Here is a 24625-nt window from a genome sequence, read left to right as displayed (position 1 = left end):
TGTAGAGATAGAAGCGACAAAAACTTAACAGAAAGCTAAAAACACGTATCGGTCTCCTTACCAAGCAGGCTCAAGACTATGCGGACCACCTCGTCAGGCAGAACTGGCATGCTTTCTGTGACAAGCTACAGGGGTCTCTGAGCACGGAGAGGACCTGTCACCTCCTACGCTCACTCCTGGCCACTGAACCCACCAAAACGAAACAGAAGCAACATCTTCACAGTCGTATCCACAACCACGTCGGATCAGAACACCTCCTGCGAAAACTACAAAAACTATGCGGAGACGCGCCCTCTACCGCGTCAACTCGCAGAAAAGAATACTCCGGAAAACCGAACCCAGAACTCGACCGACCCTTCACGCAGGCCGAAATCCACGTAGCCCTATCCAAGCTGACTCCCCGCAGGGGCGTCTGCGTCAGCAGGCGTTTGGTGTGTTGCGACACCACGTACCCGAGCACACGAGGGTTGGACCCTCCCGCGTGTAGCCGTGCGCGGCTTAGCCGTGTCTGGGGAAAGGGGGATCCTGGGGGTTGAGCCGATGCTGGGTGTCTGGACCTTTAAGGCCCCCCGGCGGACGCAACACACCCCTTTGGCCTCTGCTTCACATAGACGGCCCCCCCGGACTGACCCACCCGGGGGAAATCGGTAGTTGCCTTTTCCTGTCTCTCTCTCCCTCCAGCCTTCGTCTTTCTCTCATTTTTCATCTTTCCTGTCTTCTCCTTCCTTCCGCTTACTTCCATAGTTTCCAGGCAGCAAGGGTTAACCTTGTGTGATTAACCAACCTAGGTTATTTCATATTTGCTTATAGTGATGACGTACAGCTGGCGTTTACAGGACCTGTTCTTACAGTCTCTGTAGCGTCCCCTTGTAGGACTCCATGGTGGGTGGCTGGCGTTATTGCCGAAAATTCAATTCCTTTATGGCAACATCCTTCCCTCCACTTCCTGATCGCCCTCAGAAAAGAGGGCGCACCGATGATTTATTCCAGTTTTTTGGTCGACAAAAAGAATCCTTCCCTCATTTTCACGTGATCCACTCTGAAAAACCAGCAAAACAAGTGCGAACAATCTCCCCGTTCCTTGTATCTAAGTCTCTTACCGAAGTTTTTGGTCCAGGATATAAGGTGTCGAGGATGGCTAGCGGAGACCTCCTTCTGGAGCTCCGCGATCAGAAGCAATTTGAAAAACTGCCTCAGCTAGTATCATTTGGGGAGACCCAAGTAGTAGTAACCCCGCACCGCACGATGAATACTTCCCGCGGCGTTGTCTCGGACGATGATTTGCTGGAGCTCTCTGAGGCTGAGCTCTTGGAGGGCTTCAGCGAACAGAATGTCATAAATGTCAAAAGGATCAAGATAAGGCGAGACGGTAAAGAAATTCCGACCAAACACCTAATACTCACCTTCAATTCAAGTGTCCTCCCCGAGTCAATCGAGGCCGGGTACATCAAGCTTCGTGTACGCCCGTATGTGCCAAATCCCTTGAGATGTTTCAAATGCCAACGTTTTGGCCACAGCTCGCAGAGCTGCCGAGGCCGCCAAACATGCGCCAAATGCAGTGCCCTTGAACACGCAACTGAAGAATGTAAGAACTCTCTACACTGTGTAAACTGTGATGGGGATCACGCCGCGTACTCACGGTCGTGCCCATCCTGGAAGAAAGAAAAAGAAATCGTAACGATCAAAGTGAAAGAAAATATCTCATTTAAGGAGGCACGCAGGCGGGTTGCATACCTGCCAAAGAAAAGCTTTGCCGAAGTGGCGCGTCAGGGGGCAGCGTCACAACGGCCTCCGGCGGCTGTCCGACCCACAAGCAGTGAGTCGGCAGTCACGCCATCTGCCCCCGCGACGTTTGCAGCTAGCGCTGCTCCGTCAACCGAGGAGAAGGAACCATCGACCCCGAAGGAGGGCGCAGCCGAGGCTGCCTCAACTTCCGAGGTTCCTTCATGCGCTGGCAACGGCCGGCGTAGCCAAGTCCCTCTGGGAGCCCCATCGACCTCCGGGCTGGTGGGCGCAGGGGTCTTGCCCTCCAAGGCGGGACTCCCTCTGAAATCTTCCCGCTCGCAAGAGCACGTGTCCGGCGCCTCACAAGAGGCAATGGACACTACACCCATCCTCAAGGCGCACCAAGCGCCTAAGGAGCGGCGAGGCTCCCTCGAACGCTCCAGAAAGAACAAAACCCCTATTACAGGGCCTCGAAAGGGTTCTGTAATCTAAGGCATCCCGTCCGTTTCCGTAAACACAGCACCAATTTATTTTAAATATGGATACACAAATCATTCAATGGAACATTAGAGGTCTCCTTACAAACCTTGATGATTTGCAAGAACTCATCCGCAAACATAATCCAAAAGTGCTGTGTTTACAGGAAACACACTTAAAATCCAGACACACAAACTTTCTTCGACAATATGTTACTTTTCGGAAAGATCGCGATGATGCCATCGCATCATCGGGTGGTGTTGCGATTCTCACACATAAAAGTATAGCATGTCAACCTTTACAGCTTCGAACGCCCCTTGAAGCAGTGGCGGTGCGAGTTGTTCTGCTAAACAAACTCATCACTATTTGCTCGCTTTATATACCCCCACATTACAAATTAACTAAACATGAATTTCAGTCCTTTATAGATGAACTGCCAGAACCTTATGCTGTTCTTGGCGATTTCAATGCGCACAGCTCCCTGTGGGGCGACTCTCGTATAGATGCGCGAGGTCGCCTTATTGAACAGTTCCTTTTTTCTTCCGGAGCGTGCCTTCTCAACAAAAAAGAACCCACGTATTACTCTCTTGCAAACCGATCCTTTTCGTCAATAGATCTCACTATAGTCTCCCCGTCTGTACTGCCTGAACTTGAATGGGAAGTTACCGACAACCCTTACGGTAGCGACCACTTCCCTATACTGCTAAGATCATATAAAGAAAACGAATATCCACCACACGCTCCTAGGTGGAAGATTGAGACAGCTGATTGGGAGAAATTTCGATCTCTAACTAGTATCCCATGGGCTGACCTGTCTTCATTAGGAATTGACGCTGCAGTCGAGGTTTTTACAGTATTTATAATAGATGTCGCATTTAAATGCATATCAGAAGTAAAAGGCTTGGCCTGCAAACGGCGTGTCCCATGGTGGAACGACGATTGTAGGATCGCTCGTAAAAAACAGAACAGGGCGTGGGGGTTGCTACGCGCTTCTCCCACTGCAGAGAATCTAGTTAACTTTAAAAAAGTAAAATCCGAAGGCAGGCGAACCCGCCGACAGGCCAGACGAGAAAGTTGGCAGAAGTTTCTATCGAGTATTAACTCGTTCAGAGATGAGGCGAAAGCCTGGAATAGGGTCAATAGGATAAGAGGGCGACAAGCACATGCACTCCCTTTGGTAAACACACAAGGCGATACCCTACAAGATCAGGCGGACTCACTTGGGGAGCACTTTGAGAGCGTGTCAAGTGCCAACCATTACTCGCAATCCTTTCTGAAACATAAACAAATAGAAGAATGTAAGCCACTCATGAGAAAATGTCAACAGAATCAACCATACAACTGTCCTTTTAGCATTGCCGAGTTGAGAGCTGCTTTGAGCGCATGCAAAAGCTCTGCACCGGGCTCTGATAGAATCATGTACGAAATGCTCAAAAACACGCACAATGACACGCAAGTAACACTACTTACACTTTTCAACACCATCTGGGACGCAGGGTACCTTCCAACGGCATGGAAAGAAGCCATTGTGGTCCCTGTTTTGAAACAAGGGAAAGACCCTTCTTCAGTGGCAAGTTACCGCCCGATAGCCCTCACAAGCTGCATGTGCAAGGTATTTGAAAAAATGATAAATCGGCGTCTCATCCATTTCCTTGAACAAAACAAAATGCTTGATCCCTATCAGTGTGGCTTCCGAGAAGGGCGCTGCACAACCGACCATCTTGTACGTATTGAAGGACATATTCGTGACGCGTTTGTACACAAACAGTTCTTCTTATCGACATTCCTTGATATGGAGAAGGCGTACGATACGACCTGGCGCTACGGAATCTTGAGAGACTTGTCAGAAATGGGCATTCATGGTAATATGCTAAACGTAATAAAAAGCTACTTGTCCAATCGCACCTTCCGGGTAAAAGTTGGCAATGTCCTCTCACGTCCTTTTACACAAGAAACTGGTGTACCCCAGGGTGGCGTGCTCAGTTGCACACTCTTTATTGTTAAGATGACAACACTTCGTGCTTCCTTACCACCGGCCATTCTGTATTCTGTCTATGTGGACGACATTCAAATAGGTTTCAAGTCCTGTAACCTCGCAGTCTGTGAGAGACAGGTACAGCATGGTTTGAACAAGGTGTCAGGGTGGGCAGAGAAAAATGGATTTAAAATCAATCCTCACAAGAGTTCTTGTGTGTTGTTTACAAGAAAGAGAGGCCTGGTTCCGGGCCCTTCCTTAGAACTGTGTGGACAACAGATACCTGTAAACAAAGAGCACAGATTTCTAGGTGTTATACTTGACAATAGACTCACTTTCGTCCCACACATTAAACATCTGAAAGAAAGATGTCTAAAAACAATGAACATAATAAAGCTTCTATCCAAGACTACGTGGGGTAGTGACAGGAAGTGCCTAATGAATCTCTATAAGAGCCTAATCCGGTCACGATTAGATTATGGTGCCGTGATATATAACTCTGCCGCCCCAAGCACGCTAAAGATGCTAGACCCTGTTCACCATCTAGGTATCCGCTTAGCCACAGGCGCTTTCAGAACAAGCCCGATTGAAAGCCTATATGCCGAATCCAATGAATGGTCTCTCTACCTACAGAGGTCATACATCAGCTTTACATATCTCCTTAAAGTACGCTCTAATCCTGAACATCCATGTTTTGATACCGTTACCGATATGAGGTGCGCTACACTTTTCAGCAATCGCCCCTCCATAAGACAGCCTTTCTCGCTGCGTGTGAAGGAGCTTAGCGATGAAATCCATGTCCCACTCCTCGAGCATCGCTTAATGCACCTAACCAATCTCTTACCTCCTTGGGAGTGGCAGGTTATACAATGTGACATATCCTTTATAAAAATTACAAAGCACGCTCCTGAGGCTGAAATCAGAATGCATTTCCTAGAGCTGCAGTACAAACACTCCTGCGCAGAGTACTACACAGACGCTTCGAAGTCAAATGCCGGGGTATCCTATGCAGCCGTCGGCCCATCCTGCTCGGAAACCGATGTACTGCATCCGGAAACCAGCATTTTTACGGCCGAGGCCTACGCATTACTCGCTGCTGTGAAGCATATTAGAAGATCAAAACTTCCAAAAGCAGCGATCTATACAGACTCTCTAAGCGTCGTGAAGGCCCTAATGTCACTCTACAAACATAAAAATCCCGTATTCAATGAACTGTATTCGGTATTGTGTAAAGCGTATACATCTAACCAGAACATTATAATATGCTGGGTACCTGGCCACAGAGGTATCGAGGGCAATGTACTGGCTGACCAAATGGCCACATCACTCACATCACTAAACACTTCTTCTGCAGTTGCTGTCCCGGTCACAGATCTGAAGCCTTTCTTGCGTAAGAAACTGCGACAACACTGGCAACGCATGTGGAACGCAGAAATAAACAATAAACTGCACGTTATAAAGCCACAGCTAGGTTTTTGGCCCTTCCCATCAAAATCACGGCGAACAGATGTCCTATTTTGCCGCCTCAGAATAGGGCACACATTTGGTACACACAATTTTCTTCTTACTGGAAACGAACCGCCAACCTGTGGTCGATGTGGTGAGAGGCTGACCGTCCTCCACGTCCTCTTGGAGTGTCGCGAAGCCGAACCTGAAAGAAAGAAGTATTTTCCTCTTGCATATCGTCATTGCATACCTCTTCACCCAGCAATGTTTCTTGGAAAGGAACCGCTTTTTAACACCAAGGCAGTCCTCGACTTCTTAAAGGATGTAGTTCTACACGTTATAAGCCCAATAAATTCGTAGAGCATCCTCGCTCCAGAGGATGCTGCTGCGATAATTGTTCTGAATAGCACATGTCTCCAGGCCCTTGTGCTTCAAGGGCTCTAAGGAGGCAGTAGTGCTCTTGCATTTCGTATAATCGTTATATATTTTACCTATCGTACCATTCTTTTTAAATGCATCTAAATGTTCATAGTACAAGTCATACGTCATCGCCATAATTTTATTATACAGATTTTACGCACTTTATTGCGTATATTTTAAGGCCCCTTTACAGCCACGTCACACCAACCTCATAGTAATCATAAGTACATTGCAAACCCATTAGCACAGACATGGCGCTCTTTGGCCATACCTGGCCCTTGCGCCAAAAAAACTCCATACATCATCATCATATCCAAGCTGACTAGAAATACTAGCCCTGGTAAAGCCAGGATCGTTAACAAACACCTACACAAACGTACCACAGCAGGCCACCGAGGCTCTGCGCCGTTACTACAATGAGTGCTTGGAGAAAGGAGAACTGCCTGCTGTGTGGAAACACTCGTACATCACCATGATCCCCAAGGCCAACAAACCTCTCAGCTTGGAGAACCTACGCCCGATCTCCCTCACCTCGTGCGCGGGAAAGCTTTTCGAACATATGGTGCACGACCGCATTACCCAGTACCTGGAAGACAACGACCACCTACCAGACACCACGTTCGGCTTCAGGCAGCACCTCTGAACGCAGGATGTACTCTTACAACTAAAGGAAGGCCTTCTAGATCACCTAAACAATCAAAGCAAATACTCCATAGTGGCAATAAACGTCAAGGGAGCCTTTGATAACGTTAGCCATGACGCGATCCTCAACAATCTCGAAGGCACTGGCTGCGGCACTAGGACCTACGCATACGTCAGAAACTTTCTGATGGACCGCACGGCAACAGTCGGAATCTGCAACATTCGCAGTGAAAGCTTCCTACTTCCGAACAGAGGCACTCCGCAAGGGTCGGTGATTTCACCGCTACTCTTTAACGTAGCTATGATCAAGCTACCCCCACTCCTCGATACCATACCAGATCTGCGTCACGCGATGTATGCTGATGACATCACGCTCTGGACCAGAGCTGCGAACGTTGGCAGGCAAGAAAGTAGCTTACAAGAAGCCGTCGACACCATCGAAAGCTATCTCCGAAACTGCGGCCTTCGCTGCGCCCCAGAGAAGTTTGAGCACCTCGTACTGAAAGCAAGAACGAGAGGCCGACCACCCAACTACGAAGAGCCTGACCTGAGCATCACACTCAACGGTACAACAATCACGAAAGTCGACACCATGCGAATACTTGGACTACACATCCACAAAGACGGATTGGTAGCTGCCAGCCTACCGAAACTATAACGCACCATTTCGCAACTAACGCACCCCGTCAAGAGGATTTCAAGCTAAAGAAGTGGGCTCAAGGAGCAAGACACTCTAAGAATAATACAAGGGCTCCTCACCAGCCACATCACATACGGCATGCCGTACCTGGCTTTAAAGAGCGCTGAAATAGAAAAGCTGAACATCATGATAAGGAAGGCAATCAAAGTCGTCCTGGGACTCCCCGCCATGGCCTCTACATCACGTCTCCTTAAGATGGGCGTCCACAACACGTGGCAAGAGCTCGCCGAAGCGCACAAGAACAGCTAGCTGGAACGACTCAAGCTCACGCCCACAGGGAGATCAGTACTCCGACACGTAAACTACAGCGAGACGTATGTCGCAGACACAGACAAGACAGAGCGAATACCACCGGACGTTCGAGAGTGCATTTGCATCGCACGTGTCCCGCGCAACATGCATCCCATATATTACAAGAGTAGAAGACCGGCTAGAGCCAACGCCATCAAACGAAGTTTCAAGCATGACCCGAATGCTCGCTACACCGACGCGGCCAAGTATCCGCATCGAAACGGGTACGCTCTGAGCGTCGTAGACTCCCAAGGCTCCGAGTTAGCATCGGCAACCATCAAGGCACGCAACCCGGAAACGGTTGAAGAAGCGACAATCGCTCTCGCCACCACCACATGCACAGACGCAGCGGTTATATTCACCGACTCTCAGACCGCCTGCAGAAACTTCTTGAGGGCCCGCATCTCGGCCGATGCTCTCAAGATACTACGCAGACTAAGCACTCCGCTCCCGTACACCTGCGTAACGTGGGTACCCGGACACGAGGGACTAGAGGGGAACGAAGCGGCCCACGCCGCTGCCCGCGAGCACGTCAGCCGGGCACCCCTCTCTCCACGCGCTCTCGGACCCGTGACAGAAGAGGCGGAGGCCGTACCCTCCAACTATTCGGCCATATTGCAACATTACAGGCTAGAACGTCGAGTGTACCCTCCACCGCACCCTAAACTCGACAGAGAAGAAAGCCGGATCCTTAGACGCCTGCAAAGTAACACGTACATGCACGGAACGATAATGCATCGCCTCTACCCGATGCTCCACGGCTACCTCTGCCCACTTTGCAACGTACCCGACACTCTGGCACACTTGCTCCTGGAATGCCCGTGGCAGGAAGGCAGCGAAATGCAACCAGAAACGCACGAAAAACGAGCAATAGAAGCAAACGACCTATTCGAAACGTGGGAGGCCACGCTAACCCTCGGGGGCCGGGAAGACCAACGACAACTCGTCGCCATGGCCAAGAGGGCAGTCGAAGCCCTCTTGGCCCTGGCCCTTGGTTCCTGGACTAAGGAACCTTCCCACCTTAAGGTGTAATACCCGGCCTCGCTCGGGACACTGTTTCGTTGAATAAACGTTTCTCTCTCTCTCTCGTTAGCCACAGCCTGTAAATTTTGATGACTAGCGTCATTAAGCATTTACAATTCGTGTATGAAGGTCACGCTAGTATTTGATCGGGAAAAATACGGATTCCAACCTTCGCGTTGTTGGCCAAACTCAGACTTCGAGAGCAATTTTTTGCACGCTATGTGTCGCCACATGTCGCCACAGAACGATGGACCATCGGTATGACAAGCGGATGTAACTGTTCGCGTGACCATTTATTGTGGCTTAAAGATCGAAATATGCAATAAGTGTATCGAGTGTATACCTGCAACCATTTCCTATTATTACGCAAGAGTAAAGTTTTCAAATGTCAAGTTTGAGCTAAATTTGACGCTGCATTTTGAGCTCATGTATTGTTTGAAGTCAATGTTTCTGTTAATTATCTCTTCATTGCTATGATATGAATTATTGTTTTGCTTTTGACGTAACCATAATTATGAGAAATGATGCCACGGCCATGTACACATCAAACATCACTTAAAGAATTTATTTACAATTTCATTTGAAAAAGTATGACGAGGGGAAAATCTTGTTTGCGAAAATCAACTTTCATGTACACTCACTCATTCAGCACCTTCGCAACTTCAATTGCTTTGAAGCCTGCCGCCTATTTTCGCTAGCTGGAATTATGCTGTTTGTGAACAAGTGCAAGCGCGTCGTTAACTAAAATGCAGTTACTCCTGCAGCTATCGTTTCAGCGTGCTGTGGGCATCCAAGTGTGGGTTGCTGCTGCTTCTTAACAAGGTATAAGACTTCAAGCACATTTTCAGAGTGCAGCTCTAAAAGGCTTAAACACATTGTGAATGACTCTTCGAGGTCAGCTACAAATCTCAACAGCTTGCTTGAAGGATAAGGTAAATCGCCTTTGTCGCTTAAACGGACAAGCTCAGCCATATTCAAATTGTTGGTTGTCTGCTTTGTCAGCAAAAGAAGGTTAAGGCACCGTTCACAGCCAGTTTTATGAATGCACTTTCTCGCTACATAACCGGCAATGTAAAAGGTAAGTCTGCAGTCACTTGATACCACAACAGAAGAATTGTCTTGCGCAGCTTTTGTGAGCAAGGCGTCTGCTGCATCTAAGATTCCCTCATAAAGAAACCTATCAATCAATTTCTGCTTCCCAGTACATGTGTTCTGCTCACCGCCATCTGCATCTGCATTTAATAGTGAATTGAGAACAGCAGGCTCGCGATTTCTTCTTGAAACAGAGTGTGCGTGGTTGCTGAAACTGAGGCAATTCACTGTAGCAGTGAACTGCTGAGGTGTAGGATGGGTATTGCAGCCCGACGACTGCCTAACAATGCCAAAGAGATGTTCGGCTGGATCTTGGTTTACCATGCTTTTCATTAAATACTTAAAGCCTACATTTTCAGTCAAATACTTTAACAGCGACAAGGTACTAGAGAATGTCACTCGCGGTCCATTTGCTGTCGACTGAACGAGAAAGCCCCGTTGCCCATTTCTGTGGCGTTCCCACTCTGTCAGAAAGGACAGAAAAGTGTTCAACTTGTCAGCTGCTGGAGGGCTTGGACGCAGTGCTTCAGCTGGAAAGCGTGACGTCGTGATTTGTATAACACCGTGGATGGTCCTGCAAAAGATAACGTTTCAGTAAGCGGTATGCGTAGGTAAGAACGCATCAGAAAGTTGCAGAAACACAACATTAGGGGCGCTATATCGTAAAACTATTCCAAACTTTTCTATTCCATTTCTGCTATCAGCCTTCCGCGATTGGTCAAAAACTTGTTTGACCAGCCCCACTTCACCTGTCTGTCACGCGACGTCACGAAAACCGCGATACCTCCCAATATGATATGATGTGTTCACACTGATTATGCATGATGTGACCGAAAAAAGAAAAATACAGTTATTTCTGATTTGACGCCTTTTCACCAGTAGCCCGCGGCTATTGGCCAAAAGTTTTCGGGCTGCACCCACTTCACCTGCCTGTCAAGCTACGTCACAAAACCGCGAAAGCTCACCACGTCAAAGTGACGTGTACGCATTAAAGATGCATTAATATGGCGAACAAAAGTGAATTTTCTTGTGAAAGCCGCAGGCTGCCCCGTTCCGAAAGGAATAAAATATGGCTGCCGCCGATCGCTCAGGCGCTGGCTACCCGCACCTGCCAGAAAGCATGGGTTTATTTACGTATATTTAAGCTTCTTGCGTGACCGTGTAACGTTTTCGAGCCCTTTCGGCCCGTTTACGACCTCATTCGGCCAACTCTTCTTTTCTTAGGATCGGTTTTAGCGTGATTTTTAAGCTTCCGTTGCATGCCGCCGCGATTTTCGACCAGCCACCGCAAGCTAAGTTAGTGAAAGCGGACCAATCGCAGACACTGACACCACCCTCTTCATCCGGTTATCGATTTTAAGTGCACTGGCTCTGCCCCATCGAGTCCGTCTCCACTTGAGCGTTCTCTTCGCCTCTTGACGGCCAATTAGATACGACAAGCCGCTTAGTGCAGGCAATGTTATTTGTTTACCAAGGAAGCAAAAGTGACCTCCTGTGAACGAGGAGAGCGTTTGATTGGCCTGTTGAGACAACCCTGCGGGTGACCGCCCGGTGCTTGCGTCGGTGGTTACGCAAATTTGACGTCAGGAGATTGGAATAAAAAAAAATATTCGAATAGTTTTACGTTATAGGGCTCTAGGATAAATATAAAAATAGGCAACACTTACTCAAAAAAGTGCATTATTGCTGCTATGCTACCACACAAATGCTCTACCCTGGCTTTGTGCAGTTGAAGCCCATGTGTCACTTTCTCACTGAAGAGCTGGAATGCCAAAGGCATTCATTTTTTTTTTCAAAATGTTAGGGTTTGTATGGCTGGATTTGATGCCATGCATAGCCTGCAGGGTAACGTTGCTGCCATGCGCCAAGTGCTGCCAAGCCTTGCGAATAGCTCGCATTGTCACCCGCAAATGACAAAAGCAGCAACAATTCACTGCAAGTTTTAGTGACTGGAACAAAAATGATGGAAAGCTACTAAACATTTCGTTTTAGTTAATTAAGGCACTTACTGGGCCTTCGGGTGTTTGAAAGTCCAAGCTCACTAGCTGGTTTCGAAGGCACTTCAGCAGGTGGGGGAAGTCTGACACGAAGTAGAGCTAACGGTGCTCTTCTACAGGATAAGATGCGCTGCACTTGAGCTCATCCAAGGAGGCTTCAATAACGATTATCGTCCACATTCGCCTGTTCCAACTTGCGCCGTCTGATGTGACGAAATCAACCTTCAGGCCTGCTTTTTCTGACAAAATTATAACTTGAAGTATGATTTTGGCCAATTTATCACCGCTTACATTTCCTCTTGCTGCAAATGCTGCAAGAATTTGAGTCCATTTTCCAGCGAACGGCACGAAAATCAGGACTATTCTGTTGTCGCATGGTGTGTGCTTGGCTTCCTTTGTGGTAAGTGACACAAGTTCAGTAGTGGATAAACAGGATACAGTGTCCAACAGGTAACACTTTAAAGACAACTGAAAATTGAATTACGTAATCAAGCATGTGCACTTACTATATATCAGGTCACACTTGCCAGCAACAAGAACTTATTTCCTTTTTGTTCGAACCAACTATAGTGAACAGCCACTTCCTGCGTCATAAGGACTTCAAGAATGCGGCGCGTAGACAACCTAACATGTATTTCATTATGAGAACAGCGCGAACAAGACGAAGACGGAGTGAAAAGACTCAGCACGAGCGCTGACTCAACTACGTTTACTGAAACACACCTCAGGTATATAAGTGACACAAGCGATCACATGGTCAATCGACGAATGCACAACCGGGTCACATGTGTACAGGGCATCTATTACCGTATCGAGCTATCTAGGTGCCCGTACCCTTTCGCTCAATGTGGGCTGCTTCCAAGACTAATCTGGTGGATGCATCAGTATGCTTAAACAAAATTGTGTCTTTGAGCAGAGGCTTACACTTACATTGCTGGCAATGGGCAGGCACATGCGCATAATCATTGTTGTCCAAGGACAATTCATGCTCTCTAAGTCTTACATTTATGATCCGGCCGGTTTGCGCTATGTTCACTCGCCCACACTTGATAGTGCAGCCTCCATATTAACATGTTTCACTTTGCACCTTACGTTAGGATTATTTCCTGCTCCACTTTCTCGCCTTTCGACCGCTTTCCATTATGAATGTATACGAAATCGCCCAGCTTTCCACTTTAATAAAATTTCTTCCTCCTAGGGCAGCGAGTTCCCGCATCTGCAATGTTTTACACCATTAATAGGAATATCAAAAGATCAGATAACACTAAGCATTTTTTGTAGCAGGTGAATTTTCGAGCGACTCACTGACTGAAACCAGTTTCAGGCTGCAGTGCAAGGTTCAGTAAAACATGATTGAAGATTTGAAAGAAGGATAAAAAATCCTAAACAAGATCCACACCTTATACCAAGCAGCATGCTACAAGTTTCTAGCATGATAATATGTTTTCAGAGGTGTTTTATACCTTCGATGTCAGTACTTAGTATCTCACAAAAAAGTTCAATGCAATTCCAAATGACAGGCAAAGTAATAGTGTTGTTTTATTTCATTTACTCACTTAAAGAAGCCCTACAATTGCACTGCAACAAACCTTTAACGTCATTGCTATACTATCTTCGGTCCCACTGTCCACACCCATGGAAAACTTTCATCCTTCTAATAAATGAACGGGAAGTGATAGGCTAACATATTTGGTGTAACGGAAAACTGAGTGCTGGTGGTAGGTTATGTCAAGCGTGTAATCCTTTTGTTGCTACCAGTTTTTCAGAAGATTGAAACTCAGTACATCATGTACTGCTGCATCATCAAATTATGAATATGCAGTACATTTGAAATGCCACGAGATATTTAGTCATCCAGATACATAGTGGCATGCAGAAATTTTCTTGTGGTAATGCCACTAGAAAACTGTAGAAATGGGATCATTGTCCGCGCACATGGAGGTGCTGATATGAGTAATTGCCCACACCATCTGTTCACGGAAGTAGCCATTTTCAGGTTTGCAAAAGACTAGTTGATACAAATACTGACGTTGAAAGGTACTGTGTTATGTTGAGTCTGAGGAATACACAAGTACACTGTTCACAAAGTTAGTCCTTTTAGATATGTGTATTATACATTACTTTTTATTTTTAGGTAGGAGAAGCTAGGTACATGTCACGCTTGTATAATTTCATTATTTATTCACCGTGATATTATGTAATGATATGTAACCCGCTATATAATGCCTGTAAAAGGGCCTTTAGGGTACATGAATAAAAAACACTTGTTTTTCTACTTGGAATTAAGAACTGCAGTGCTTATAAAACCTGCTACATATACTACAAGCAAGGATACTTGCTTATTTCATACACAGAAAGCCAGAAATGTTTACCGTGACATATGTCAGTCAACCTCACGCCTATCAAATTTGTGTATAGCAATACTCCACAAAAAACGCTTACCAACTTTGACTTCATTGCAGCACTTCTGGGAGGTGTTGGTCAAACAGTTCAAACTCGGTGATGTCACAAAATGGTTTTTCTAACAAATCTGCTTCAGGCTGCCGTAGTTGGTCACAAAGCTTTGCTTTTATTTCGTCTAGTTGGCTTCCCAGGTGCTCGACTCTCATGATTACTGTTTGTAGAAGCTTGATGACCACCTTAATGTCTGAAATTCACGAAGAAAATGTGAGGACACTCTGGCTGATGAGTTAATATTCATGCAGTTGCCAGGTTTAGTTTATTTAGTGTGGTGCAGTAGTTTATTGATAAACAATAACTAGCTCATAGCCAACTGTGAAAATGAGAGTTGACTGGTGTGGAACTTCAGTACAGTATAGTCACCCATCCTTCATTCTTGCCAAGCCCACAAGAGTGGCTGTTTTGCTATCACGAGAGTATCAATAAAAATATAATTTAATAAGTTTCTTTAATGCCGCTTTGCTATGTTCAGTTCATTTGTTTGGCTCTATAAACATTGCTCTGCCAAGCATTCTGTCCACTTTTAGTCATAAGCCCGCATAGTGGTGGCACCACATATATAAGCTATCTGAAGAACAGTGTGAAAATGTAGCACAGGCGAGTTGTTTTCATAGGGAAAGCCGATTAAGTTTGCCAAACCATTTTGCTTACTGAAATGAAGGGAATATTTGAATCAGAAATTGCCACACTAGCAATATAATGGCAACATGTTACATAAAAAGAGCTGGTACTGCATTGTAAAATGGCAGTGCCAATCATGTTTCATGTTAACATAAGGAAAATTGACGAAAGGCTCTAGCGTTACATCAGTGTCACATGCCACTTCTGATTATGACTTGAGCCCGATCCTGATAGAAAATCTCAACCACGATTGGTTCTCTCCCGCAATATTGCAGGAAGGAGCCAATCACAAGAACACTTAATCTGGGACTGCCCGCTGAATTCTGGCCCCAGGCAAAGGGCCCTTGCTGGCGACAAACTTCCCTACAGACCTGGGCGCTACCGAGACACTGCAGTGCTGCGACCGCCAACGAGCTCTGGCGGTCACTGTACGAATTGCAGGATGATCCTGGGGCTCCAGCTACTGGGACCAGGCTTCTTCATCTCGAGCGTACCAGCGAAAGCATCAGACCGCATGATGTAGATAATTAAGGCACCCACTGTTTCTCTTACCTTCTCACTCCCGCCACTTCCCAAGCCAATTCACCGCATCCCTTTAAGGACAAAAATGTGAATAAAGACGTGTAAACAAGAACCAGAGCAAATCACAACCAAGAAATTTGGTCACGATGGGAAGTGTGCCATGTAACACTAGTATTACTGCTCGCAATGCGATACAAAACTTTTCTGGTTATTGCAAAGCTCCTCTGTCCAAAGTGAACCAAAAGGGAGCAAAGATCCTGCTTGGGCATCTAGTCTACATTGCCACTTTATCGCATCAAACGAAAACATGTTGACGTTCACACACTAGTTATTAAGCAGCAGTCAACAAGTTAACAGAGTAGCCAAATGGTGATCTAGGCCATAGTAACATTACTCTGAGCCCCAAAGAGCAACTGGCTCCCTTAAGACGAAGTTTAGCTCAGGGGCTCCTATCTAAATACCTGGTAAAGGAGAACTTGCTTTTCTTGGCAACCACTGCACGAAATTTGATGAAGTTTGTTACATCTAAAAGAAAAAGAATGTAGTGACTGTTGCAAATTTTTTTATTTATGTCAATTTGTTAATTAAGAATTGGCAAAAATAGGAAATTATCAGAAATGAAAGTATTATGATTTTTTTGTAACTCAGCATTAAAAAATGATATCACCGTTCTGTAGCTTGAACCTAACAGTTCACCTAAAATGGACATAATTTCTAAGCAACATAATCTTATATTGACACACAGAAAGCAATGATGAACATCTGGAAAATTAATCTGTTGATGTAGCGCAAAAATTTCCTTAAAGGTAGTGCAGGGCCTTCCTAAAGCATCTAGTCCATGGTTTGCATTACTGTCTTGCTCACAATGGCTCCGTTCACTCTCAATGCATGACTATAGACATATTGGGAGATTAATCAATCCTCTAACACATGAAACCCCTGGCTTAATATGCATTCTTAAATGCTTACCATCGCTTTAAATAGGTGCAGCAGACAGACTTGGATGCCGCTTCCCCTTGTTACTCTGCGAATTTCCCATTTGGCTTGCTTCTTTGTAAGACAAAAAAGAATCATACATAATCATTTTCACCAGCAGACCTCTAAGGTGTGTTACTCCTGAGTAGCGCATCTGCAAAGAAACGAGTTCTGTTACGAGACAATGTTTAGAAGTTAAACTTTGCACATGTTTGACTACAACTTCAAGATGTTCCGTAAGAAAGCAGGAAACAGACAATGCTAGATTACATACTTTTCATCAAAGAGTGAGCTGTGAATGATCTTTTAATGCCTGATGATTCTTGCTTTGCATCTTGTTCCCTTGCGGAGTCAACCTCACCCTCAGATTCTGAAGTCTCGCTAGTACACATTTTTCCACATTGCACTGCGCCTTGATCACCTAAAAAAAGGAGAGGCAATGCACTGAATCATGCAAGTGGCTGACAAGCATCAAATAATATAGCAATCAAATCAGAAGGAAAATCAGTAAAGATAACGTATTAGATCCTCATCAAGAAAATACAAAAGTACAACAGCTCTGCTTTTGTTTCCAAGACAAAAAAATTAACTGGGGTTTTACATACCATACCTGTGATGTGGTTTTGGAGCACACCGTAGTTAGGGACTCTTGAGTAAATGTTGACCACATGGTGCTCTTATGATGCACCAGAAAACCACCGGAGCCAGGGTGAAACCTTTGACCTCGGGCTGAGCAGCACAATGCTACAGCGACCATGACGGGTGTTCTCTAACACTGACTGATATGGTTTCAGTGTTCCAAAGAAAGTGGAATTGGCAAAGGGCTCTTGGAAACTAAAGAAGTTAAAGGGTCCAGGGATAGAGACTGGCTGACAATCCTCAGTCACTCTTGTCTCAATTTTACTTTGTACATCAAATGCACCGCCGCTAAAATGCCATTAGAAACTGCTTTATGTTCCACTTTTGCACCAACAGCTTCAGCTACAAGCCATTGTGAAGACATGCCCTGTAAATAAATTCTATGCTCCCCATCCTATGCTTACTGTTTTTCTATAACATGCTGTGCTACCAGTAGATATATTTTTAAAGATTATTGTGGCATTGTCAGGCATCATCTTGGAGTAGTTCCTTCTCAATATTCATTTTTTGCAATGACAGCATTCTAAACATGCACTCATTATATTAACAAAAGGCACAGACTTACTGCAAACATTCGCATCATTAGCCCTAGATGTCGATGCATGTGATGACTGCTTGGGAATACGTGTCCCATCCCTCTTCTGTGCTTCTAAAATTGAACAGACGGCATTGAAAGGATTCAAGAAACGGGCTACAATTCTTTATTGCACCAACCACATGCGATGTGATTTCGAAGCTCAGATGTCGCCAGTTTCTAGTGAAAGCAGAGAGTTTCATTTTACAGAGCTGCATAAAAATTTACAATGTAGAAGTGAATTTTCAAAACGGCAGGTCACTCGCCACCTGCCTAGGGAGCCCATACAATTTTGGGGGGAACCCACGCGTTTTCTTTAAAGGTGCAGGCCTACTTTCCATATTACTGGGAAAAACTATGTGGCATAGAAAAACTAATACGAACAATATAGTGAAGAAAGCTTGCTAGTATGAAGAACAAGTAGGAAACATAGTTTTAATCATAGTGGGCGGTGAAAGTGGTAGTCGCTGCACACTTTCCGGACTTGAGCTAAGGGCTCTTTGTTGCTTTTTTCCTTCGCCCCTTCCCAAGTCCACTTCTCTTCCCAAGGCTGACCCATTTTCAACTTGCTTGAGCTTTTGTCGCGCTGCACCCTATGTTCCTCAGGAAAGTGACTAATACTAGTGAGCATAAATTCAAGCATTGCCCCAATTATTCACCTGAACGTAATTTTAGATGTTTTCTAATAACCTTAAGAGATCTACCATGTAACCTTAAACAAGTTCTTACGCCAGTGCTTATATGGGCTTTCATTTCTGAATGAGAAAAGTGATTGTTACCCAGTAAGCATGTAAAAACTACATTTGTGTCACCAAAGAAAACAATCTTTCTAAAGTTATTTTCTTTCAGAGATGTGTGTGCACATTGCAGTTTCAAGTACATTGCCAACATGAATATGGTTACTACGCTATGATACATGCTACAAAATAATTAGAAGAGAAATATAAAACTTACTGAATGTGTCTATGGGCACACATGGCATGACTTGGCAGTCGGAAGATGGTGTTCCACATGTTGCTAAATACGAAGCATTCTTGGAATCCCCTATGGCCACAAGCAGATATCACCATGCAGCCACTTGGTATGTACAACAGCCACAGAGTCGCCTTCTTCTGGAAACTCGATGACTGCATATTGCTTACCTTAACGAGAAACAATATAAGTATTGTACAATTCTACATGCAGGAGTTTCTTCGTTATTTAAATCGTCAGCTGTACAAGAGGAAATACAACCAGCTACTTTTTGAATGAAAATCGTATGAATTTTTCTGAGACCCACGTCAGAGGCCAACACCGCAGCCAATAAGGCTTGGACACAATGAATATTCCTGTGCTGATGAGGGACAAGGTGTCAAATATACGTCATCTTTCTTCAGGAACTTCCTTCCAATTATGTATGGCATACCTTGTGCATTATGGGCAAAGTTCGCCACCACAGCTACACTTCCATCAAGGAGCTTGCAACAGTTATTCCTCCTACTAGTGTCTAAGACAATTCCTTCTGAAAATGTCGCTTTTTTTAACTGTGGCCTTGGCGAAGAGGCGCAAGAGGTCCATGTGCAGATGGAAACTGCTTACAGTCATTTTCTTTCTGCACTGAAGCTTATTTTTTTCAGCAAGCCTGTTTGACAGTTGCTCAAGTAGGTGCTGCGGTTTTCTCAGAAGCTTTTTGATGGCGCCCATGTGGCTCTCAAGTGGAAATGCAGTCCATCAGTTTAGTGGCCCCAAAGCCCCTTGTGTAATGCGCTTGGGACCTCGAAACAAAAGCAGAAGCAGTTTTCGCATGACTTCTAGACACACAAGATGCACATAACTCACTGGCACATCTTTGACTAAATCAAGTGGCAAAGTATTGCCAATATTGTGTTGCTCTTGAAATTGCCCTTGAAATGTGGTGTTAGTGTGCAGATTCCCACTTTTTCCGGAAAGCACACTCTCCCTTCACTGTAGAGGCCCTTCACAGTGCATTTTGTACAGCTGTAGTACCCAGTGTGGTTTCTTACACTCAGGATAAATGGTCTTGCAAGTGCGTCACAGATGATGGCATTTATTCTGGCAGGTATAACCAGTCCGCCAGAACAGATGTCAGAGATAACGATTTCTTTAACCTCATCGACAAACTCACGAAGACACTCATTTGCATCATCTGTTTTTTTTCTCGCCAAAGAAGACACCCACAACAAGTGGGTCATGAGCTTCGATTTTCTTTACATGGCAAGGTATCGTCCAAAATTGTTTTCTCGAGCTCTTTGCCAGGGGGAGCCCATCAACATAAAAATTGAGAGTAAGCTCCAATAGTACGTACTTCGCTATTTCTAGCAGTTTACGAAGACGTTGCACAATACCAAAGTGGCAGTACTGCCCTCCATCTATGCTGACAATGTTTAATGACTGCCTCGGCATTTCTAGCAGTGTTTTTGCTGATCGTGGAAGACAAGAAAAACATTCATGACCACGCAAGGTTCTAAAAAGGGTAGTAACTGAGCTGTGGGAACAGCCATACTGAATGGCCTATGCTTGTAATTGGTCGCTGAATGGCGCGACATCGTCTGCGTCAGCTTGTTCGTCTAGCTGCACATTCGTTTGCTTCATTCTGAATGTCCCATGCTTGTAATTGGTCGCTGAACGCCGCGACATCATCTACCTCAGGTTGCTCTTCTAGCTGCACATTCGTTTGCTTCATTGGTTCCTGTAGGCACTCAGAATCCGAACTACTGCTGGAGAACACGGAGTCGTGCTCGACGCTAGGCCGCTCCCTTTGGTGGGATTCCGGCGCAACATCGCGGAACAATGGTCTCCCATTAGCAGCGTCAAGTTGATTGCGCTGAGTGCTCTCTCCAGAGCAAGATGGGTACACATTGTTCTGCTCGCTATTAATTCCAGTTTGTAATGGATTTAAGAACATAAAGGATTCATCTACTATTCAGTTCCTCAAACGGCAAAGAGAGAGAGAGAGAGAATAAACATTTCGGTGAATGCAGCTTTGGAGAGGCGTCCTCATTTCAGAACGCCTTGAGCTCGGGCCGCGTCCTGGGCCCTCGCAGCCGTTGCTGATCCTCGAGGTCGGAGCTGGGCAAGGCTCTCTGCCAAAGCTCGTTAGTGGGGTAAAGGTTCGGAGGATTTAATGGTGCCGCTCTGCAACCCCCTACTATGTGCCTGAGGGACCTGGGCTCTGCGCCGAAGCGGCATTGCGGAGAGAATTGTGTAGGGTCTATGAGGTGGTTTCTGGTTGGGTGAGCTAATGTATTAATCTGTAGAGCTCGGAGGAATCGCTCCTGCTCTCTAGGTAGTGACTTGTGTGGGACTTCTGCGGGTTAGCTTGTAGTGTTGTGTGACGTCTTGGTAAGAGACTAGAGGGTGCATGCGCTCGGGTTCAGATTCCTTGGCGTCGGCTCGGTGGGTCAGATCTCGAGCCACGTGGTTGGCGACCTCGTTGCCAGGAATGCCTTGATGAGGTGGCGCCCAGATGATCATGACTGATCTCGTTGGCGGCTTTTGATTGATGATCCGGAGCGTCATCATCATCATCAGCCTGGTTACGCCCACTGCAGGGCAAAGGCCTCTCCCATACTTCTCCAACAACTTCTTCTTCTCCCCGGTCGTCTACTAATTGTGGCCATGCCGTGCCTGCAAACTTCTTAATCTCATCCGCCCACCTAACTTTCTGCCGCCCCCTGCTACGCTTCCCTTCCCTTGGGATCCAGTCCGTAACCCTTAATGACCATCGGTTATCTTCCCTCCTCATTACATGTCCTGCCCATGCCCATTTCTTTTTCTTGATTTCAACTAAGATGTCATTAACTCGCGTTTGTGCCCTCACCCAATCTGCTCTTTTCTTATCCCTTAACGTTACACCTATCATTCTTCTTTCGATAGCTCGTTGCGTCGTCCTCAATTTGAGTAGAACCCTTTTCGTAAGCCTCCAGGTTTCTGCCCCGTAGGTGAGTACTGGTAAGACACAGCTGTTATATACTTTTCTCTTGAGGGATAATGGCAACCTGCTGTTCATGATCTGAGAATGCCTGCCAAACACACCCCAGCCCATTCTTATTCTTCCGATTATTTCCGTCTCATGATCCAGATCCGCCGGCACTACCTGCCCTAAGTAGATGTATTCCCTTACGACTTCGAGTTCCTCGCTGCCTATTGTAAATTGCTGTTCTCTTCCGAGAATGTTAAGCATTACTTTAGTTTTCTGCAGATTAATATTTAGACCCACTCTTCTGCTTTGCCTCTCCAGGTCAGTGAGCATGCATTGCAATTGGTCTCCTGAGTTACTAAGCAAGGCAATATCATCAGCAAATCGCAAGTTACTAAGGTATTCTCCATTAACTTTTATCCCCAATTCTTCCCAATCCAGGTCTCTGAATACCTCCTGTAAACACGCTGTGAATAGCATCGGAGATATTGTATCTCCCTGCCTGACGCCTTTCTTGTGATGTTCACTGTCATGTTGCTTTCTGAAACTCATGTTTGTACGTAGGGGACAGTACATTTCAAGGCACACAACTTTTCCATTCATATATCTCGCTTCCACAGTACATTTTGGGCAGCCACTATAGCCACCATGCTCTTTAGTTGCCTTTACAAAGGCTCGTGCAGGAGCATCACAAATGATGGCCTTCACAATTGCTTGAGGAACCCTGCCATCTTCTCGGACCATCGACCGCGAAGGTGGGCGCAGCCGAGGCTGCCCCAACCCCCCCGGCCCCTTCCAGCGCTGGCAGCAGCCGGCGCAGCCAAATCCCGCAGGGTGCCCCATCGACCTCCGGGCTGGTGGGTGCCGGGGTCTTGCCCTCCAAGGCAGGACTCTCTTGTAACTTCTCGTTCGCTAGAGCACGTGCCCGGCGCCTCACAAGAGGCAATGGACACTACACCTGTCCTCAAGGCGCACCAAACGCCTAAGGAGCGGCGAGGCTCCCTCGAACGCTCCAGAAAGGGCAGAACCCCCGTTACAGGGCCTCGAAAGAGCTCTCTAACCTAAGGCATCACCTCCGTTTCCATACAAACAGCACTTATTTACTTTCAATATGGATACACAAATTATTCAATGGAACGTTAGAGGTCTTCTAAGGAACCTTGATGACTTGCAAGACCTTATCCAAAAACTCAATCCAAAAGTGCTGTGTCTACAGGAAACACACTTAAAACCACAACACACAAACTTTCTCCGACCGTATGTCAAGTTCCGCAAAGATCACGATGATGCTGTCGTACCATCAGGCGGTGTTGCCATTCTTATTCATAAAAGCATTTCCTGTCAGCGTTTACAGCTACAAACGCCCCTTGAAGCAGTGGCGGTTCGAACTGTTGTTCTAAATAAACTCGTCAACATTTGCGCGCTTTACATACCGCCACACTACAAATTAACGAAACATGAATTCCAATCCTTTACAGATCAATTGCCAGAACCTTATATTGTTCTTCGCGATTTCAATGCATACAACTACCTGTGGGGCGACCCTCGTATAGATGCGCGAGGACGACATGTCGAACAATTCCTTTTCTCTTCTGGTGCGTACATTCTAAATAAGAAAGAACCCACATATTACTGTGTTGCCAACAAAACATTTTCTTCAATAGATCTCAGTATAGTTACCCCGTCTATACTGGCCGAACTCGAATGGGATGTTGCGAGCAATCCTTACGGGAGCGACCACTTCCACATGCTGATAAGAACACCTAAAGAAAACGAATATCTACCACAGGCTCCTAAGTGGAAGATAGATACAGCTGACTGGGAGAAATTCCGAACTCTCAGTAGTATTTCATGGGATGACATGTCCTCGTTAGGAATTGATGCGGCTGTGGAATATTTTACAGCCTTCATAATAGATGCCGCAACTAATTGTATATCACAAGTAAATGGATTGGCATGCAAACGCCGTGTCCCGTGGTGGAACGACGATTGTAGGATCGCTCGTAAGAAACAAAACAAAGCGTGGGGGTTGCTGCGCGACTTCCCCACTGCGGAGAATCTTATCAATTTTAAAAAAGTAAAATCCCAAGGCAGGCGAACCCGCCGACAGGCCAGAAGAGAGAGTTGGCAGAAGTTTTTATCCGGTATCAACTCCTATACAGATGAGGCCAAAGCCTGGAACAGGGTTAATAGGATTAGCGGGCGGCAAACATATTCACTCCCTCTGGTAAACACACAGGGCGATACACTGCAAGACCAGGCAGACTCACTTTGGGAGTATTTTGAGAACGTGTCAAGTTCAACAAATTATTCGCAATCTTTCCTGAAATATAAACAAATAGAAGAATGCAAGCCACTCATCAGAAAATGTCGACAGAATGAGCCTTACAACCGTCCTTTTAGTATTGCCGAACTGAGAGCTGCCTTGAGCGCATGCGGGAGTTCCGCACCAGGATCTGATCGAGTCATGTATGAAACGCTTAAAAACTTACACAATGATACGCAAGTTGCACTACTCACGCTTGTCAACACCATCTGGGATGCAGGGTACCTTCCCACCGCGTGGAAGGAAGCCATTGTAGTCCCTGTTTTGAAACAAGGCAAAGACCCTTCCTCGGTGGCAAGTTACCGCCCGATAGCCCTCACAAGTTGCATTTGTAAGGTGTTCGAAAAAATGATAAATCGGCGACTCATTCATTTCCTTGAACAGAGCAAAATGCTTGATCCTTATCAGTGCGGCTTCTGGGAAGGGCGCTCCACAACTGACCATCTTGTACGTGTAGAAGCAAATATCCGGGACGCATTTGTACACAAAGAGTTTTTGTTATCCATATTCCTCGATATGGAGAAGGCGTACGATACAGCGTGGCGTTACGGAATCTTAAGAGACTTGTCAGAAATGGGCATCCATGGGAATATGCTAAACCTAATAGAAAGCTATCTGTCCGATCGTACCTTCCGGGTAAGAGTCGGCAATGAACTTTCACGTCAGTTTACGCAAGAAACGGATGTTCCCAAAGGAGGCGTGCGCAGCTGCACGCTCTTCATCGTGAAGATGAACACGCTTCGCGCTTCATTACCACCGGCCATCTTTTGCTCTGTCTACGTAGACGACATTCAGATAGCT

The 24625-nt window shown here is 45.9% G+C and overlaps 1 protein-coding gene across 1 annotated transcript in view; it reads left to right on the top strand.

Moving 5' to 3' along the window:
• LOC142576270 (uncharacterized) overlaps window positions 1-17988 on the top strand; it is a 184453-nt gene extending 166465 nt beyond the window's left edge. The window contains exon 2 of the mRNA XM_075686317.1: window positions 15145-17988. Within this exon, the coding sequence (XP_075542432.1) occupies window positions 15145-15392 (248 nt within the window). The 3' untranslated portion in view covers window positions 15393-17988. The remainder of the gene's footprint in view (window positions 1-15144) is intronic.
• Window positions 17989-24625: the final 6637 nt, after the last annotated feature.

The sequence above is a fragment of the Dermacentor variabilis genome, chromosome 3 (assembly GCF_050947875.1).
Source record: "Dermacentor variabilis isolate Ectoservices chromosome 3, ASM5094787v1, whole genome shotgun sequence".
NCBI classification, from domain to species: Eukaryota; Metazoa; Arthropoda; class Arachnida; order Ixodida; family Ixodidae; genus Dermacentor; species Dermacentor variabilis.
Note: the sequence above shows the minus strand (reverse complement) of the source record. Positions and strands in the feature narration are given on the sequence as shown.